General features: G+C 35.8%; 1 protein-coding gene across 2 annotated transcripts in view; it reads right to left on the reverse strand.

Moving 5' to 3' along the window:
• Positions 1-19,412, reverse strand: part of METAP2 (methionyl aminopeptidase 2) — a 37,243-nt gene that overhangs the window by 5,679 nt on the left and 12,152 nt on the right. For both annotated transcript variants that reach the window (XM_041738522.1, XM_041738523.1), the window contains exons 4-8: positions 14,833-14,935; positions 3,757-3,918; positions 2,837-3,018; positions 1,506-1,600; positions 1,175-1,271 (exon numbers count right to left, since the gene is read on the reverse strand). In XM_041738522.1, the coding sequence (XP_041594456.1) occupies positions 1,175-1,271; positions 1,506-1,600; positions 2,837-3,018; positions 3,757-3,918; positions 14,833-14,935 (639 nt within the window). The remainder of the gene's footprint in view (positions 1-1,174; positions 1,272-1,505; positions 1,601-2,836; positions 3,019-3,756; positions 3,919-14,832; positions 14,936-19,412) is intronic.

Raw genomic sequence — 19,412 nt, forward strand, 5'->3', positions numbered from 1 at the left:
TAAACAATAGAACCTAAAGTGTTGCACCGGCTTAATGGAAAGAATAAGAAGGCAGATACTGATTCCAATATTGCAGGTTGGCATTTTTTGTTGTTGTTGTTTTTTGAAAGATTCTATTTATTTGACAGCACGAGTTGGCGGAACAGGCTCTCCACCAAGTAGGGAGCGCGACGTGGGGCTCGAACCCAGAACCCTACGATCATGACTGAGCCAAAGGCAGATGCTTAACCAACTGAGCTGCCCAGGTGCCCCTGCAGGTTTGCAGTTATGTGGGGACTCAACATTAAATGAAACTCGCTTAATACACCTTGAAAGGCAGACCATAAGCCAACCAAAGTTGTAAAATTAGGAAAAAATAGAAGGGAAAGATAATCTGAGAGGGACTTGAATAAGCATTGTTTGTTGTGGCACCAATCCCAAATGTGGAGGCAGGAAATGACAAGTATACATTTCTTTGAAAAAAAAAAAAAAAAAAGCCCTAAAGCCCCACTACAGTCAAAGAAACTTGGGTTCTGGAGTTTTTACAAAGTTCATCTAGGCTCAAAGATTAACCTGTCTGACCCTATAGTATGTTTTCTTCATTACCCCATAATACCTCCCATCCAAGTGTGAGCAGCCTTAAAGTTTTTTGATTTGTACTGATGTTCACAAGATCTCTGAGAGAGGAACAAGGATAGACACCATCAGGTTGCAGAGGAAGAAATCCTTCTGCAGTTGGCAGAAACAATACTCTATCAGTATCAACAAAATTATGCAAAGAATGCTAAGTGATGTGGGATTTACTGAGGGCAAGGAGGCATGAGTGTCTCTGCAAAGAGGAACATAAAGAAGAGAGAGGATGTGGTTAAAAAGGGAGAGAGATCATCAATGGAAAGAGCCTCTGGCTTATATCTCAGCCTCAATTTAACTAAGTCACAGAAAACCAAGCCTGCATTTTGGCCAGCATGGGATAAATCCCTGGGTGTCCTTGTTACCACAGTAGCTTGGCAATAGTTCCCACCTAGTGACCACAGTTTCCCTAATTCGAGGATCACTGACATTTTCCCTCTTTATATTCCCAGGAGATAAAGATAAAGCAGCTGACCCAAAGAAAGCATTCAACACTATTCTGTAAAATTAATTCTGCAAGAGGTCATATGCATTTCAAAATAAGATACATTTAAAAAAAACATACCTTGATAGGTCTTCCCATCTATTTCAACCTCATAGGATTCCATAACTTCTTGGATGGCCTCACCAACATCACATAGACGGACATCAATTCCAGCACACTAAAAACAAAATGATGTATATTAGAATTTTATAGCAATTTGTTAGTATTTTTAAATAAAGGACAACTAGATAAACTGCTTTGCACATTATAACTTTTATAAAAGTACACTGTACTAGAATTACCCACTTAAAACCCTAAGGCCAGTGGACTGGTCTTACATAATCCAAAGACCTTATATGGGCTATAAAATGTTCAAAATATGTTCAATGAAATTTCCTTCTAGTTCACATACCTTTATTCCAGTGTTAGTGGCATCCTTTACAGCTTTTAATAATGTATCATATTTGGGATTAAAAGTAACAGTAAAAGCACAGTCAATAATCCTACCTGAAAGAGAAAATTATTTAAGTTGATTTAGCAGCTAGTCAATTTGCCTACTTTATAGCATCTACTCTATTAACTTTGCTAGTTAAAAGGAAAATAAAACGTGGGTTCAAATGAAGGCAGCAATCCAAGTACCCAGATAGCATTCACAATCAAAGTGGAAAAAAGTATAAATGATATAAAGGTTTCAGATTAAAAAAACTAATTCCAGTGTTAGTATATTACTTCAAGATAGTATCAATTTAGTACTAACCCAGGTGGATAAGCAAAAATAGAAACTAATCAGAGAAAAACCCAGGGGACTAAGAAATAGCAATGTGGGCAGAGAAAATGTACAAGGTCCACAGACACTAATCGTCAGTCCAGCTTCACCGATTTATCAAAACCTCAGGTAAGTACTTAATCTGAGTTTTATTTTCTTTATTTTTTAAATTTTATTTATTTATTCATGACACAGAGAGAGAGGGGCAGAGACACAGGCAGAGAGAGAGAAGCAGGCTCCATGCAGGAAGCCTGATATGGGACTCGATCCTATGACTCAAGGACCATGCCCTGGGCTGAAGGCAGGCACTAAACCACTGAGCCATCCAGGGATCCCCTGAGTTTTATTTTCTCACCTAAAGTGAGATAAAAAGATACTAACCTAATGAGGTTTGGGACAGAATTTAGAAAAGCCAGCAAGTATATAAAGGTTGGTAAACTTAAAAGGTTCTCAGTAAATGTTTGTTGTTGTACGGATAAATGTCTGAAACAACGTGAAGAAATATAAGATTAAGTTCTTCACATTTTAATAGAAAGAGTAATAAACCTCAATTACCCAACGATTTGCATTATACTCCATTTAGTAGGATGCTTAAGAGTACATTTCAAAACCTGCCTCAACACAGCTCTACTGAAAAGTGTGGCGTAAAGAAGAAAACTAGCGAGTTCAAGTAACTATATCCCCATCCAACAGAGAAAATACTAGTTTTTTTTTTAAAGATTTTTTATTTTATTTTTATTTTATTTATTTATTTATTTTTAATGATAGTCACACAGAGAGAAGAGAGAGAGGCAGAGACACAGGCAGAGGGAGAAGCAGGCTCCATGCACCGGGAGCCCGACGCGGGACTCGATCCCGGGTCTCCAGGATCATGCCCTGGGCCAAAGGCAGGCGCCAAACCGCTGCACCACCCAGGGATCCCGAAAAGACTAGTTTTTAAGGGGAGGGGAAGGGGTTACATAGTTCCAAGAACTCACCACTTATATGTGTTCCAAAGTCTATCTTACAGATGTCATCATACTGTAATACTGTTGTATCACCAGCATTTGGAGTATAATGGGCAGCACAGTTATTCAGAGAACACCCGGTAGGAAATGCCAGGCCTGCATTTAGTCCATTCTCTTTAATTAGCTTTCGTGAACAGTCTTCCAATTTTTCACTATTAAAAAAAATTATTTACTTTTACATTTTTATCCTTATATATCTTACACATCATCAGCTCCAGAGAGTTTACTAAAAATTCTTAAATTACTTTCTTGAAGTGATTTGAGCACTTCCTGGATGTGAATAAGTAAGAGCTCTCTGATGCTATGAAAATAGTAGCTCATCTCTAATAGATGTAAGAATTTAATTCCACTAGAAATCTAAAGAAACAGAACCACATGAACCACTTTTAACTTAGTTTACTAGGAAATGAGATTCTTGACTTAGACTAATTTAAATGCTAATTATATTTTATTTGCTCAATGTTGCACATTTAAAAATTCGTCTGAATTACAGAATTGTTGCTTGTAATAGCTAATTACTTCTAAAAGGGAAAAACTAAAGAAATAATTACTTTATTGGTTTCTTCACTGCATTATAACTTAGGACCAATAATTTTAATATGAATGTTAGCTAGCAAAATAACAGATCTCTAAATAAAACATAAGAATCATAGTAATGTGTGCATTTGCACATGTAAATGTACATGAGTACAAAATAGGGTGGCTGAGGTACTAATGCCCCTCTTACAATTTTCTCATTACATTTACAGTACGAGATGTCAGAAGATATTTCTAGGAGCTTAACTTTAGGTTTTAGCAAAGTAGTAATGAAAGTCAAACATTACAGTCAGAGTTAGCACTAAAAAAAAAAAAAAAATTATCATGTTCTTACAAAAACATATTCCTTTTACCAGATTTCTATCATTGTCATCCCAGGCTTGATCCAGCTCATAACATATTTTCTAACTTGTCGATGTGCTTCCGCAGCTTCTCGAAAATCATTCCAAATCTCTTCACTAGCTTGATCTAATGCTTTCTTTTCTTCACTCGTAGTTCTCCAAGCAGCTGTTCGCCTTTATAGTATGTACAGCATAGTATTAGTCGTTTAAGAAACAGCAGATAAGCATTAAGACTGAGAGATAAAAATATATTAAGACATTTTAGATAAAAATGTTACATATTCAGTTTCTTTTATTAAAAGTCAGCAAAGTTTCTGAAATACTAGTCACACAATTACAATCAAGCCAAATCAAGTTAAACCTTTTGAGAGACTCAAAATCCTCAAGTGAGATTTTATTCATACAGAGACTAAAACTCTGCCACACAAAAAAAAAAAACATAAAAAGAAAAAAAAAAAAAAAACCCCAGAGAACTCAGAAGAGAGTCCTAGAAACCAAGCAGTGGGAGAAAAAAAGTCCTTCTTCCACTCACGGTTATAGTCTAGGGAGACTTCAAAAGACTATACCAAAAATTAGCATTTAACTTTATACACAGGGTAAGTACTAATGTGAAAACTTGCCCTGGAAATCTACATATACCTTCCACAAAACACAAAATATTATGTGTTATTGTAGGATTTTTCTAATTGCATATATATAAGAAGTGATCTTCCTTCCTTGAAGGACATAGCTCATATTTTAAAACTGCCAAGAGCAACAAACATTTTCTATTCAGTATCTGGGAATGAGATCCACGGACTCCCTTTAAGCGCACATTTCAAAAACAGTTAACTGTTTTCAAATGAAAATCTTGTAAAAAGTTGTAGCTTTCACACATTAAGCAATATTGAATATACAGTTCACAAACTCAGTGATCACTGATGTATAAATACACTCAGTTATAATAAAAGTGATGTCTTCGGGATGCCTAGGTGGCTCAGCAGTTGAAGCGTCTGCCTTTGGCTTAGGGCATGATCCCAGATTCCCATTGGGCTCCTTGCATGGAGCCTGCTTCTCTTCCCTCTGTCTGTGCGTCTCTGCCTCTTTCTGGGTTTCTCATGAATAAATAAAATCTTTAAAAAAAAAAGTGATGCCTTCAAGAAATTCCTATTTGTCTTAAAGAATAGCTTGCAGGCAAATCCAGCCTGGTGCCTGTTTTGTAAGTAAAATTTTACTGCAATACAGTTATGTCCGTTTGTTTAGACTGTCTATAGCTACCTGCATGCTACAAAGGCAGAACTGAGTAACACTTAAGGCCTGAAATATTTACTGTATGTCTCTTTAAAGTTTATATAACTGCTCTACACTATGCCCCTAAGTTAATGCCTTCAAATGCTGTGAATTGTTCTGTCACTGTCAAGTTCATATGATTACTTCCTACTGCAGTAGCTACCTGTGTGCCAACATCTAGCACCTCTAACTTGCTACATAGACCCAAAGGGACTGTCCTATGTCAATTTCAGGGTACTTAATCATCACAGAGGCTTCTTTGGCTTATTTTGTTTGGAAATGTATTTTGGATCTGTATACTGACATTATCGGAGAACTGAAATATTGCAGCACCATCTCTTAAGGTCAGTTTTATCTCCACAAATACTTAAATGCATATGAATAAATAGTGACAATCCAAGAGGCAATTCCTAATAAAAGCATTCAAATGAACATCCTCAGACTGAAAGGTAACAGGAAAAGATCCATTAACAAGTATATTCTCAAAATGATGGGACAGACCAGCCACAATATCCTAATCTGAAGATGTAACTCCTCAGTCCGTGCTCTCCCATGAATCCAAAAATATTTCCCAGGAACAAAGAACCTGAATATTCTAAGAACAAATCATTTTCTGGCAGAAGAGAGTAGTCTCAGATCAATTTTTAAACAAAACTTATCACAACTCTTCACCTCATCCAAGGCCATAACTCTGGCACATACACTTGACAATGACAGAACAGCCATATCTATATGCACACCCTTGTCTCAAAAGCCAAACATTTTGTGAAAAGCAAAAATATCCTCAAATGTTTACTCTAGGATGGTAAGATGACAGACCACTGACAGGGAACTGATGGATATCATGCATGTAGGGCCACGGATATGAAATTGGTCATTATCAATTCCCATTTCTTCCCAATTCTTCAAACCCACTTCTTACAGGTTAAAATGTTAAGTATAATTAAATTACAAATGCTATTTGACTACATTTTAGAATCAAAATACAGTACAATAAAAATCCCCAATACTGAAATCAATTGGCCTCACATGATCTTATACTTTATTATTTTTTTTAAGATTCTATTTATTTATTCATGAGAGACACAGAGAGAGAGACAGAGACATAGGCAGAGACAGAAACAGGCTCCATGCAGGGGGCCCAATGCAGGACTAGACCCCAGGACTCCAGGATCACACCCGGGCCAAAGGCATGTGCTCAACCGCTGAGCCACCCAGGCATCCCTGATCTTTTATTTCTGAAGCCACATAGCTGATTCACAGAAGCAGTGAATTCAAAAGATTATGTAATGTACTGCATTATTGGTAAAGAGCTACCAATCAGAAAATGGATTAAAGGGGGTGCTGGCTGACTCAGTCAGTTAAGCATCTGCCTTCAACTCAGATCATGATCCCAGGGACCTGGGACTGAGCCCCACACGGGGCTCCCTGTTTAGCTGATTGCCTGCTTCGCCCTCTGTGCCTCCCTCTGCTTGTGCTCTCTCTCATATAAATAAAATCTTTTTTTTTTTTTAAAGATTTATTTATTTATTCATTCAGAGAGAGAGAGAGAGAGAGAGAGAGAGAGGCAGAGACACAGGCAGAGGGAGAAGCAGGCTTCACACAGGGATCCCGACGTGGGACTCGATCCCTGGTCTCCAGGATCACACCCTGGGCTGCAGGTGGTGCTAAACCGCTGCGCCACTGGGGCTGCCCAAATAAAATCTTAAAAAAAAAATAGGAAAAGAAAATGGATTAAAGAAATTCTAAGTCTTGAGTTCAAATTGAAAGTCATTAAAGTAGTATTCAAGCATCTAAAATTACAATTCTAAACTTGTACTAATTACAAAAAATATGAAGGAGCTGCTCCCCTTTCCAAAACCTAATATTTTGATGTTCAGTCTACTTAGCAAAAATAGAGAAATTAATTAAGATGAAAAAAAACATGCTGAGCTCATAATAATTATCTAAAAGAGCAATTAATTCATTCAACTGACAGAGGTGGGTTAGAAATGCTTTTAAGGGGCATCTGGGTGGCTCAGTTGGTTGGGTGTTTGCCAGGGTCCTGGGATCCAGCCCTGCATCACGCTCCCTGCTCTATGAGGAATCTGCTTCTCCCTCTACCCCTCCCCCTGCATGTGTTCTTGCTCTCTCTCTCAAATAAATATATAAAATCTTTAAAAAAAAAAAGGCTTTTGAAATATGTTGTGTCTGCACAACAAAACTATCATAATAACTGCTCAAAAGAGAATCCTTATAGAAGTGTTTACAGAGTATGTAAATTACACCTCTTTCATATTTCTGAGTCTTCAGTATTTCATCATTTTTACTAGATTAAGGGCATAAATATAAGTTAAGACCAAAAGATACAAAGGAATCCAATTAATAATTTCTTTTTTTGGGATCCCTGGGTGGCTCAGTGGTTTGGCGCCTGCCTTTGGCCCAGGGCGTGATCCTGGAGTCCCGGGATCGAGTCCCACGTCGGGCTCCTGGCGTGGAGCTTGCTTCTCCCTCCTCCTGTGTCTCTGCCTCTCTCTCTCTCTAGGTCTATCACAAATAAATAAATTAAAGAAAATTTAAAATAATAATAATTTCTTTTTTTAATCGCAGACTTTTTAAAAAAGATTTTATTCATTTATTCATGAGAGACACAGGGAGATATAGGCAGAGACATAGGCAGAGGGAGAAGCAGGTTCCCTGCGGGGAGCCCAACGTGGGACTTGATCCTGGGACCCCAGAATCATGCCCTGAGCCAAAGGCAGATGCTCAACCTTTGAGCCACCCAGGTGTCCCCAACTAGTAATTTCAAATTTTATAAACATTTGTAAACTAAACACATGGATAACTTAAAAGCTAATTGTATTTTTAAAGTACTGTATGGCATATTTATTAAAAACCATTTAAAAATGTCCCTAAAATTTTTTTTTAAATGCATGTTTTTACCCAGAAGAATTAAGAATGCATGCAGACATGACATTTCTTCTTCTGAAAACTGGTACTTAGAAGGGAAAAAAAATAAAGCATGTTTTAGCTCTGCCTAGTTAACTAATAAAGTTAACTGATACTCAGCTGATAAAGGAAAATCCTTCTTACAGAACGTCAGCTAATAAATGTAGAAGGAAACAAAATTAGAAAATCACCATTTTGCAGTCCCCAGTGAAATAACTGAGTAAGCATGGATGGATACTAAAATAATTAAGTAGAAAGTTGCTGAAGCAAAGAATATTCCAAAAGAATATTCCAATGGTACCAAACTACCCCCACAGATTACTTGGAACCTGCAAAAAGAAAAAAGTATCTTTAAAAAAGAAACAGTTGGCTGTTACCAAATTAACCAAGTGATCAAACAGTAAAACCAGTACTAGAAAAACATAACTTTACAACTGATGTAATAGACTATGACATAATATGGAGCACATATCATAAATGACATGTTCTTCCTGTCAAAAACATTTAATGTAAATCTAATCTAACCCTTTACAACTAATTCTGGTTTACAGAAAATAAAGGAATAGAGAAAAAAGTTTAATGACACCACAAGGAAACAGTAAGAAAAACTGCAGAATAGGAGTCTTTCTAAACTAACTAGTCTCTTCAAAAAGTCAGTGCAACAGAGAAGAAAGCGAGAATTCTAACCATATGCACTTTATGAACCTTGACTGAACCCTGGTTGAGAGGGCAAAAATAGCTTAAGAGATATTTCAGGGACAATGGAAAAAATAATTCTAAATATGAACTAGGTATGTATATAATACTGGAAAATTACTCTTAATTTATATAAATGTGATAATTTGGAGAATATCTAATTCTTGGGAGATGCTTTGTTTGTTTTTCTAAAACAATCATGTGGCCCAAACTTACAACCCTGAGTTCAAGACCTGAGCTGAGGGGCATCTGGGCAGCTCAGTTGGTTAAGCTTCCCACTCTGGATTTCTGCTCAGGTCATGATCTCAGGGTTGTAAGATTCATCCACAATAGGTTCAGTGCTCAGAGGGGAGTCTGCTTCTTTCCTTCTCCCTCCCCCTCTGTCCATATCCCATCCCTCTGAAATGATTAAATAAAAAAAAAAAAAAAAAAAAAAGACCTGAGCTGAGATCAGAGTTGGACACCTGACTGAGCCACCCAGCCCAGATAGATCCTTAAAGTTGTTTTTTTTTTAATTTTTTAAAAAAGACTTTATTTATTCATGAGAGACACACAGAGAAAGAGAGAGGCAGAGACACAGGCAGAGGGAGAAGCAGACTCTATACAGGGAGCCCGACGTGGGACTTGATTCTAGGACTCCAGGACCACACCCTGGGCCGAAGGTGGCACTAAACCACTGAACCACCCGGGCTGCCCTGATCCTTAAAGTTTTTAGAAGTGAAGACTCAATGGAGACTTGAGGTACCTGGCTGGCTCAGGCAGTAGAACAAGCGACTCTTGATCTGAGGGTCATGAGTTCAAGCCCCATGTTGGGGTTGGATATTACTAAAAAAAAAAACCCCAAAAAACAAAAAAACAAAACCACCTCATTTTTAAATGGTCTAGCAAAAACCAAAAACCAAAAAAAAAAAAAAAAAAAAAAAAGAAAGAAAAGAAACAAATACATACAACTACATAGACATATAAAAATACTGTTTATTTCTCTACTAACATGAAAAGAAATTTAAAAATAGTTACAGAGGCACCTGGGTGGTTGAGCATCTGCCTTTGGCTCAGGTTGTGATACCGGGGTCCTGGGATGAAGTCCTTATCAGGCTCCCCACAGGGAGTCTGCTTCTCTCTTTGCCTATGTCTCTGCATCTCTCATGAATAAGTAAATAAAATCTTTTTAAAATATTAAATTAAAATATTAAAAAATAAAAAAATAAAAAATACTAAAAAATTAAAATGGATTAAAAAGCTGTTTGCAGTATAGATCTATTTTGAAGACATTCCCAGGTATTTATAATACACATTTATATAGGGACTATAGAGGAAGAAATAGCAATAGTGGTTTTAAAATTCATTGGTAGAATGTAGAAGAATATTTTAATTTTTTTCTTTTTGCTTATTTGTATTTCCTACCTCTTCTATAATGGATGTGTATTGCTTATAGAACTGTCCCAAATAACTGCCTACTAAATTTAGAAATAGGTATCAAGAATTTGAAAATAATTCTTCATTCTACATCTAGAGATCTAGAATAAGAGAAAAATCAGATCCGATTAATATACTAAAATGTTCATCATGAAATTTTTGCTATGGTAAAAAATGAAAATTCGAAACTAGGGAAATATTCAAAAATAGAGAAATCACTAATAAAATTATGCTAGGTACAAAATAGAGTAGCATTATAGTCATTCAAAATTGGTTTAAAAAATGTTTAATGACACAGGAAATGCACACAGAATGTCAGTTTTTTAAAAGGGAAAATTACTAATTATAAGAGGAAAAAAATAGTAATATCACACTAGAGAAACTGGATAATACCTTATCCAAGTGATGAAATCTGACATTATGTGCCTCAAGATGTTATCTGAAAAGGATAGGTTATCTACTTGTCCAGTATTCCATCCAAAAATATACAAATTACTGGGCGCCTGGGTTGCTCAGTCAGTTAAACATCTGACTTTGGCTCAGGTCATGATCTTGGATTGAGCCTCAGGTAGCTCTGCAATAAGCAGGGAATCTGCTTTTCCCTTTTCCTCACCCTCTGCCCCTCCCCCTGGTTCATGCGCGCGCTCGCTCTCTCTCAAATAAATAAAATCTTAAAAGAAAAATACACAAAAGACTCAAATAATTCAGAAAAAGTAGTATGAATACAGATTCACCAATAACATGTTCCACATTTGCCTTCTATCTATCTTGCAAGGAGAAAATTTAATGTTACTGGTATATGCATAATTGTCATACTCCATTGAGAGAACAATAGATGAAACAAATGTTAAAGAGAACCTGAATAAAAGGTATGCAAGAGTTTGTACTTTTCTTTGTACTTTTCTCTTAATATGGAATTATTTCAAAATAAAAAGTTAAATACTGCACTCAACATGGGTGGTAGTTACACAGGTGAGTTCTTTGTGATAATTCATGCAATTTTTACCAAGTTTATTAAAAAATAATGAAGAGGGGAAAAAAAGAGAAAGATAAGCCAAGAAACATACTCTTAACTCTAGAGAACAAACTGATGGTTCCCAGAGGAGAGGAGGTGGGGGGGAGGGGATGGGTGAAACAGGTGATGGGGATTAAGCACCGCACTTGCTGGTGCATCTGGTGATGAGCACCAGATGATGTATGGAAGTGCTGAGTCACTATATTGTACACGTGAAACTGTACACGTGAAACTGTTAACTAGCTGGAATTTAAATGAAAAAAAATTTTTTAAATGAAGGCAGATAGAAAACAGTAATACTTTACCAAATCTGTAAGAATACTGATGCTGATCTATTTGCAAATAATCAAAACTGGTTTATATGAATGTCAAAAAATATCAAAATATCAAAAAATTACTGAAGACCAAACAATCACAATAATTTTTTTACTTCTCCACAGCATACAACATTGCTTTTCAATATTTAAGCATTACTCAAAAAAATACTATAATTACCATCTTTCTCTATTGTTTCAAAAACAGAAGTTATTCCACCTCCGTAATATTTAATTTGCAATAGAAAATGATAGTAAGGATGGAAAGATAGTTTTAAAGATTTGTAAAAGCTCAATTTTTCTTGTATTAAACATTACTTCAAGTGTTCCATCACATTCACATGGTTAATAAAAATATTAACAATCTATTAAAAGCATAGGAGATCAAGGACTTTCTTCCACTTTAGCAATAAACACATAGAAATGGAAACAGGTGTGATAACATCTTGTTCACATCAGTAACAAAACCATCAAACACTTAATAAGTTTAACAAAAAAGGGACAGGACCTATCTGAAAAAAAAAACAGAGTCAGTGGGAAAACATACTATGACAACAGGTTAAGACAATATGACACAACTGTCAATTTTCTGAAATAAATGCATAAATGCAATTCTGATCAGACTTGTAATGAAAAGCATTTTTCTGTGGGTTATGTATGTTAGGAATATAAGCCTGAGCAGAGCTAAATATAAAAAAGAACTGTATTCAGGTGTGTGTGGCAGAAAGAGATTTGCCTTAACAAATTATCAATATATATTTTAAAGTTGATGATAATCAGAGATGCCTGGGTGGCTCAGATGGGTAAAGAGTCTGCTTTTGGTTCAGGTCATGATCTCCAGGTTCTGGGACTGAGTACCACATCATCCCACATCGGGCTCCCCACTCAGTGGGGGGTGGACAGGGTCTGCTTCTTTCTGTTTCTCCCCACTCCACCCCTCATGCTCTTTCTCACATGTGCTCTCTTGCTCTCAAATAAATAAAATCTTTTTTAAAAAATTAAAGTTGCTGATAATTAGATCCAAATAGTACTAGCTAAGAATACACAAACAGATCAGTAGAATAAAAGAAATTGGTTGATTATGAAAATATAGTTCCATCATATGAGAATATAGTATATGCCAAAGGTTGTCATTCAATTCAGTAGAATGATTCATTTATTTAAAAAAGATTTTATTTTCTTAATTGGCAGAGAGATGGAAAGAGTCAGAGAGTACAAGTGGGGGAATGTCAGAGGGAGAGGGAGAAGCAGGCTCCTCACTAAGCAGGGGCTCAAACCCACAACTCTGGGATCATGCCCAGAGCCAAAGGCAGATGCTTAACCAACTGAGCCACCTAGGTGCCCCTAGAATGAATTATTTAATAAACAATTCTAGCACAATGGGCTTTCCATTTCAAATAAAATAAAATTAGCACTCTCAACCTTACACAAAAAAGCTCCACACTAACCAAAGGATGTAATAAAACAGAGTAAGAATTTGAAAGAAAAAAAAAAAAGCTACGAGACTGCTAGGTACCTATAAATATAAAATAGTATAAAATAGAAACACATACTATATACAAAATTTTAAAACTTCTGGAAGAGTAAAAGAATAAAGCCAACAATCAAAAAATGCTCAAAATCATTAGCAGTCCAGGAATCATAAACTAAAATATTACATATTCTTTGATTCAGCAATTCCACTCCTAAAAAACTATCCCATAATAAAACTTCCATAAGGAAATAATACACATACATACACATATATACATATACATTATATACTCAGAAATGTTTATTACAGAATGGTTTGTAATACAGCTAAAATATTAGAGGCAAAATGAATGCTCATCAATTAGAAAATGGTAGATTAAAGTATAGCATATTATGAAGCCATTCAAAAGAATAACAGCTATTCTGATGGACTTGGGAGGACCTTTCAAGAAATAGTCCTGAAGGAGAAAGGTGAGGAAAGTGTGCCTGTGATTCCATTCTGGAAAACAAACAAGACCAAAACAGTCCCCTTATACAAACAGACACAGATGACCACATATATGAGCATATTAAAATATGGAAGGCTACCTGCTGGGTGGTTACATAGGTCTGGAAGGAAGGGAAAAAGAAGGAACAGCACACACACACAAAAAAATTTTTTAAATTGTATTTAAAAATAAATGTGATTATATGTACTACGAAAATTTATGATAATTCATGTGAAATTACATGTCTGTGACATTTCAAAAATAGCTGCTTTAAGATAGGGATAGTAATTAATTTAAATTCAAAGAAAAGATGCTCCTGACATAATATTTCAGAACTTTACATTTATTCCCTTAAGTACTGGGAATGAAGGAGGGGGATTAAAATATAACAATATCACATTCTTTCCTAAAGTCCTAAAATTTAAAGAAAACAATGAGGTCTTTACAGGTCAATGAAACAAGGCTACAGTAGAAGCTTTCTTAACCAACTATTGCAACCACTGGATTAACTGATGCTCTTTATCCCTCTGTAAAATATACTGACCAATGCCCACTGTATGCTGAATATAAGGGGCTGACAGGTTCCTGTTCTGAATAATAGCAGCAGTTAACACTTAATGTTTACTATGTGTCTGTTACTCTCCTAAGTGCTTTACAAATGTTTATTCCTCACAACAACCCTATGAAATGCTCATTTTATAGATGAAGAAATGAAAGCAAAGACATGATCAGTTACTTGCCCAAGTCACAAAGCTAATAAATGTTAGAGCTGGGACTGAAGTGAATCCCAGCTTCTGTGTTCTTAACCAGTCAGCATAATGCCATGATGAATACCTACTGACCAGCTCAAAAGTATCCTTTAAGAACACTTCCAACAATCAGGAGATTTGTTTCCAAACCAGTGTAAATCTTTTTTACTTGTAACTATAATTATGTAATTAGTTATATAGTACGTACAAAGAATTGTTTCTATGAAAACTAAATTGAACACTCAGAAAAGTCTCAATAAAGGCAAGTCATCAAAAAACACTTCTGTCAAATTAAGTGTAGGTAAGAACTGCAAATGGTTTCAGGGAAAAAATGTAAACATCCAGGTTCAGATTACTTAGTTTTTATTCACAGAAACTCAAAATGGAATATTTCATAGACAATGCATTATGGCTTATGAGAAGAAAAAAGTGCAGTACGATACAAAATCCATCTTCAAATATCCAGAATGATGAAAAACAAGTATTTGTTTAAAGTTAACTTTTATCAATGAAAATTTTAATGTTTTGTGATCGCCATTTTAACATACTTTTTTGATTAACTGAACTATTATTACTGGTCCCAATCATTTTGGATAAGAGGGCTTCTACTGTATTTTTTGTTAACAAATTCATAAGCTTTTATTAAGGCAGTGGAGCAAATTCTGAGAAAAATCAAATCTGCTTTATTGCTAAGCTATAACTTTCAAAAGTCAAACTGGAAGTTATTTTATGATCCTTACCCATCTTGTGTGGGTGGGTACTCGCATTCTTGTCCTTTGGGAAATACACCATTAGGATACAGGTCACATATTGGAACTGAGGGAGGGTCTGTTTGAACTTTTGCTGTGAGATACAAATAAAGTATTAACTTCTGTAATTAAAAGTAAAATTAAGCAGTTATCATTTCATTACAGTTTTTCTCAGTTCCTAATGATTGTTTTATGTCCTAATTTTAAGGAACCTCCTTGCTATCACAGCCTTATAGTTAAAAACAGAAAATATTTCACCATAATGGCCACCTCCTCTCCAATTTACTATTGCTTAGGAATAGAAATATTCAACTCTCAAAATTCCAATATGTATTTAAATAGTGTATGTCTTGGCAGAAAGCATACTTCTAATGTTTTTGTCTTTATTTACTATAATGGAAAAAGAATAGCAAATAGAGGCCAGTTTTCACAAATAAAAATCAAAGAAGTAATAAAGTATGAAAGAGTATGAAAGAGTAAAATATAAAGATATTATGTATTAATAAGTGAAAAATTTACTTCAAGGGTATATTAGGTATAAAAGTTAAGATAAACATACCCAGTGCCAAAGAATGGAATATAGGTAGCCATATACAAATTTCCTGATACTTAAAGTTAGTCCTTAGCATATGTTTTAAGGACATTATTTCCCAAACCATATTCTAAAAGATACCAGTGTTCCAAGATGATTTTTAAAAACAAATGATTTGTCTTCTAAAAAAATGTTTAAACCTAAGAACTAGAGTTCTTATTATATGGAACTGCCTTTTATTTTTTTTTAAAGATTTTATTTATTTATTGAGACAGAGAGGCAGAGGGAGAAGCAGGCTCCATACAGGGAACCCGACGTGGGACTCGATCCCAGGTCCCCAAGGATCACACCCCAGGCTGCAGGCGGCGCCAAACCGCTGCGCCACCGGGGCTGCCCGGAACTGCCTTTTAGTAATGAATGTTGTTTCCAAAAAATGCCAGGAAACAGAGTATATTAATTTATGCAGTGATATAGAATATTCAATGTGTATCTGCAGCATTTCAACTACTGAGGTGAAATATGTGGTTTCCATTTGATTATAACTGGTCTTATGGATTGTGGATCTTAAATTTCAACACATTTTGCTCTCTTTGTTCTGCAACAGGGGGGGAAAAAGAACTACATAAATAAAGTATAACTGTCCATTGAGTCAAATCATTTACCTATGGAACCATATTTCGGTTCCTTCTTTTAACCCAAACACACAGCATCTCATGAGCACTAAATGTTTTTCTCTCTTTACATAATGTTTAAGTGTTCTATGGGCAAATAATCTTAAGAAAACACTGTTTTCAGTTCCTCCTAAGAGAGAACTTTAGAATTTAAAATCAAAAAAGATCTTAGAGGGGGACACCTGGGTGGCTCAGTGGTTTAGTGCCTGCCAAAGGCCCAGGGTGTATCCTGGGGTCCCGGGATCGAGTCCCGCATTGGGCTCCCTGCATGGAGCCTGCTTCTCCCTCTGCCTGTGTCTCTGTCTCTCCCGAATAAATAAAATCTTAAAAAAAAAAAAAATCTCAGAGGTCATCTTAATTTTGCTTTACACTTAAATCCAGGAATTCCATAATGCCCCTGACAGATGGCAGTGAGCTTCTAAGAATGGAGACAGTCTTTATCTCCCAAGTGAAAATCACTCATTTTGAAAGAACTGTAACTATTAGAAAGCTCTTCCTACATTAATTCAATACCTCCTTGTTACTTTCATCTGTTAGTTCTAGCTTCATTCTTTGCAGTTGAAAGAATTTTACTTCTCATATTTACTGACTCCTTTCTCTCTATAAGAAACCACTTTAAAGGGGCACCTGGATGGCTCAGTGGTTGAGCATCTGTCTTTGGCTCAGGTCATGATCCTGGAGTCTTGGGATCAAGTCCCGCATCGAGCTCCCTGTAGGGAGCCTGCTTCTCCCTCTGCCTGTGTCTCTGCCTCTTCTTCTGTGTCTCTCATGAATAAATAAATGGAAAGAAAAGAAGGAAAAGAAAGGAAAGGAAAGGAAAGGAAAGGAAAGGAAAGGAAAGGAAAGGAAAGGAAAGGAAAGGAAAGGAAAGGAAAGGAAAGGAAAGGAAAGGAAAGGAAACGAAGAGAAGAGAAGAGAAGAGAAGAGAAGAGAAGAGAAGAGAAGAGAAGAGAAGAGAAAGAAAAGAAAAGAAAAGAAAAGAAAAGAAAAGAGAAAAGAAAAGAAAAGAAAGAAAAGAAAAGAAAAGAAAAGAAAAGAAAAGAAAAGAAAAGAAAAGAAAAGAAAAGAAAAGAAAAGAAACGAAACGAAACGAAACCACTTTGATGGGGACACCTGGGTAGCTCACAGGTTCAGCATCTGCCTTCAGCACAGGGCATGATCCCAGGTCCGGGAATCGAGTCCTGCATTGGGATCCCTATGAGCCTGCTTCTCCCTCTGCCTATGTCTCTGCCCCTCTCTCTCTCTCTCTCTCTCTCTCTCTGTGTCTCTCATGAATAAAATCTTAAAAAAAAAAAAAAAAAAAAAGAAGGGATATGGTTCTTAACCCCCTCACCCCTATTTGCCAACCCAGAATTTGTCAATGTTTCTTTTAGGTTGGTATTAGAATGGACTTCTATTAATAGTCCAAATAAGGTATAAATTAGTGTAAAGCTATAATGATTCTAAAAATCCTACAGCTGCTAGTTAAGACTCCCTTTTTGTCTTATATCACACTAGCACTCAAAATCCTTAGATCCTATCACCTGTATTAACTTTATATATGTCTATTAAATTTCAACTTAATACTAGCCTATTTCTCAGTCTTCCTGATCTTTTGAAATCTTGAGTTTTATCAACCAAAGTAGTATCGCATTATCTTCAGCTTGATCTCATCTACAATTCTGATAAAGATGCCTTTTATATTATCCATAAATTATTAAGGACTCGAAAAGATCATTAGACAAAAAAATTTGTACTCAAAACAAGAGGGTTGAAGTTCAGCCTGAACAACTTATTAATTGTGACTTGGGACAAACGGCTTGATGTGCCAAGCCTCAGTTTCCTCATCTACAAAATGAAGAACCAGATGAAATCTTGGATAACCTTTGAAAATTATAATGCACTATGTCCAAGTTATTATCTAAAACTATATAGAATTATAATAATCTGTACTGCAGCTATCATTAACTATCATTTATAACTCTCTCACTTTATAGATGAGGAAAATGAGGGCAGTAAATAGCCCATAATTACATTATTTGGATTATTCCAGAAGTGATTTATGATAGCCTATGAGGTATTTAAAATACACAAATAGAGACAATAAATTAGAGAAAAATAAAAACATGGAAAAAACATAAAATAGAACCTGAAATACTGCTAATACAAAACCACAGATTTGGCTCTAAGCCCTCTAATAGCCAAAAAACAAACAAAAAAACAAAAAAACTAGTTTATTTGCATGGGTCATGTTTATGAGATAAACACATTACGTATTCAGGAAAAATATAATTATTCTTGATACCAAGACCAGACAAAAGATTCTCTCGAGAGTACTCATAAAGAAATAAAATGAACAGCAAGTTCAGTAACATCCTCAGAGGAGGCACAATAAAAGCTGATGGCGTCATACTAAAACATGTGTCAGTGGAAGAATTCTACCAAGGGCAAATAGGAAGTAGCCCTTTAACATTCCTCCCTGCTTACCTATCTTCATCAGGGAGTAATTTAAGAGACTGGGAGAAATGGTTCTCTGAAGCCATTCTCAGGTAATACCATGTCTCACAAGCACACTGTTAACAATTTTTGAATGGAAGGAATAGGACATCACAATCTCTGGAAGATTCCTAGAACACAGGTAACCTGTGTTCATTAAATATGGACTATGCGGGCAGCCCCGGTGGCCCAGCAGTTCAGCCCCGCTTTCAGCCCAGGGTGTAATCCTGGAGACCAGGGATCTAGTCCCATGTCAGGCTCCTTGCATGGAGCCTGCTTCTCCCTCTGCCTGTGTCTCTGCCTCTCTCTTTCTCTGTCTCTCATAAATAAATAAATAAAGTCTTAAAAAAAAATATGGACTATGTAAGGGACATATCTGACATCCTATGACAAGAAAAATCTAAAAGTAGTTGCCTGAATAGAAGGAAGGCTATCCCCCATCCTCATCTGGAGAAACATCAGGAATATTGCTGATAGAGCCAAAAGTTTTCTTAAAAAATATTTAAGAACTTCTCTCAGCCTAGAGATAAAAATGAGTAAAGCCCCCAACATCCTGATTCATAAAATTTCAGCCTAAAAGACTTAAAGGAAGGTATAACCAGATACTCAGTGGTCCCTAATAACCCAAAGGGCATCCAGAATTAGAACTTGCTCTGATTCTCAACCCAACCTTTATTCTCTAATACTTTACAGACTCCCTGTCTCCTTAATAGAATTTCAGGTCCCTGAAGAGGCTTGGTTTGCCATTTATAAAAACAAAGCACAAGCATGATCATATTTTAAGTAAATACAAAACAGTACAATGTTATTAATAAAATTTAACCACATGCACAAAGTTTAATAAATATTCATCAAGAATCTCTTAACTTCAAAGCTGGCAAACGATGTTTATC

This window comes from Vulpes lagopus, chromosome 23 (assembly GCF_018345385.1).
Source record: "Vulpes lagopus strain Blue_001 chromosome 23, ASM1834538v1, whole genome shotgun sequence".
In the NCBI taxonomy this organism is placed as follows: domain Eukaryota; kingdom Metazoa; phylum Chordata; class Mammalia; order Carnivora; family Canidae; genus Vulpes; species Vulpes lagopus.